The 1942-nt window shown below is 36.4% G+C and overlaps 1 protein-coding gene across 1 annotated transcript; it reads right to left on the bottom strand.

Moving 5' to 3' along the window:
- Positions 1-273: 273 nt before the first annotated feature.
- On the bottom strand, positions 274-1190 carry LOC111894274 (NAD(P)H-quinone oxidoreductase subunit S, chloroplastic). Its single transcript, XM_023890352.3, has one exon. It carries the CDS (start codon positions 1094-1096, stop codon positions 389-391), a length of 708 nt encoding a protein of 235 aa, XP_023746120.1. The 5' UTR covers positions 1097-1190; the 3' UTR covers positions 274-388.
- Positions 1191-1942: the final 752 nt, after the last annotated feature.

The following is a 1942-nucleotide window of genomic DNA, read 5'->3' on the forward strand; positions in this document are numbered from 1 at the left end:
CAAACAAGACTTAAAGAAACATAGCAAGTTTTATCTTTTTATGTTTGACTATTGTTTAATATAACTTGTAGTTTAAAACTTGTTCGACGTCAAAAGTATCGGCTATGTTTCATATGAAAATATTGTTACTAACTCAAGTGAGGTGAAGGAAAAATATAAATGAAAACAAAATTATATTACGAATTAACGGGAAAAGCCTAATTTTAAAAATTTTCTGAATTAAGTTGTTTGTGTTTTGTCCACGTGTTCATTAAATGAAAAGAAACAAAGCAATGACAAAACAAATTTATGATATTAATAAACATAGGAACTCTATACATGATAGAAATACAAACATGATTTTGTACATACAAAGTTCCATTGGTAGTTTGGTACTACACAAAATCGATCAAGAACTCTTTTCCACCAGATCTTCCAGCACAACTGATCGAGGGCTAACCATCGGAGGTCCCTTCTCCCGGCGTTCGAGTTCATCCAGCTTGAAAGTAATCAATCGATCCCAATTCCCACCTTCAAAAAGCACCCCGGCCTTTCCATCAGTAATCCTTTGCACAATCCCACAATACATGTGGTAAGGACTGTTTGGATTCTTGACAATTGCGATCATTCCAGGCATCAACAATGGCAATTCCGGCGCTTTTGGTTTCCGGACCAAGCTCCCATTAAAACCTGATGTTGTTGTTGATGGTGGTGGTGGCTTTTTAGGAGGTGGGTTCTTCTCAATGAAATCTCTGAGACCCTTTTCACCACCTGGGAATCCGCCTGTTAGGCCTAATAGCTCCTTGTCAAATCCATCTTCAGGTATAATTGATGTGGCAAGATCTTCTTGATCGGAGGTAGTAGTGGGTGGCGGTGGTGATCTTTCCGGTGGGGGCTTTTTCAGTTCCTGTTGAAGGCCTTCTTCTCCATTACATAACCCTCTGCCTCCCAAGATTTCGTAAAGATTGAATTTTGCAGATGGGTTTATGATTTGATGTGATGATTGTTTTGATGATTTGTGAGAGTGAGTGAGATTGATGAACTGGGTTTGGCCGAGAAACTGAGATTTGTGAAGGAGAGGACCTTGAAGAGTTGGGAGATTGAAGGAAGTAGCCATTTTTTAGCCTTTGAGAAAGAGGAGAGAAAGAAAGCGAACTCAAAGGTAAAGAGTGAAATGACTTCAATGGATGCCAGCCACAAGTTCTAGTTGGATGATAGTTTTGCTATCTTATGTGGCTTTTAGTAAGAATTTAGTTCTTTTTCATTGGTAGATAAAAGATATATCAAATTCTAGATCCATTCATTCCTATAAAACGTGTCATTTAGAGCTCTAATTTATTGCATAAAATTGAAGAATTAAATCATATAGAAACCGGGTTAAATGAGGGCGAAAGAAAAAAAAAATGTTTGATGAACCAATTCATACTCGGGGCATCTTCAGTAAAACTAGTTGGTAACGGTAATTGGTAGCGGGTAGCTAGTAGCTAAGTAGCGTTTAATTTTGGAGCGTTTCGTTTGGGTTAAAAGCTAAACGTTATTGTCGATGAACGAGGTTTTTTCTTTTGTACTAGCATTTTTTTAAAAGACAGAAGTCAGAAGCTCACAAACGATGTGTGTCGAACACATCCTTAAAAAGTTAAAATCACATGTTTTGATCCAAAAAAATTATTTTGACCTATTTTGTCACATCTTATTCATATTACACGGTCTTGATGGGGTTCAAATGGATAAGATTTCTTCTTATGGTTTTGACAAAAGAAGATTAATAACCAATATTTTTACGGCTACGGTGATAAATTTTTGATAACATTTAAACTTTGTAACTATTAGCTTTTGTTTGGGAAAAAATTAAATTATACTATATAATAAGAATTAACGTCGGTGGTGTTTTTACTTGGCAATGTATATTCCATCCAGCCAAACCCAAGAGCTTGTCGTTGTCACAGTCGTTCTCCTTCAACGG

Source organism: Lactuca sativa, chromosome 3 (assembly GCF_002870075.4).
Source record: "Lactuca sativa cultivar Salinas chromosome 3, Lsat_Salinas_v11, whole genome shotgun sequence".
Taxonomy (NCBI): domain Eukaryota; kingdom Viridiplantae; phylum Streptophyta; class Magnoliopsida; order Asterales; family Asteraceae; genus Lactuca; species Lactuca sativa.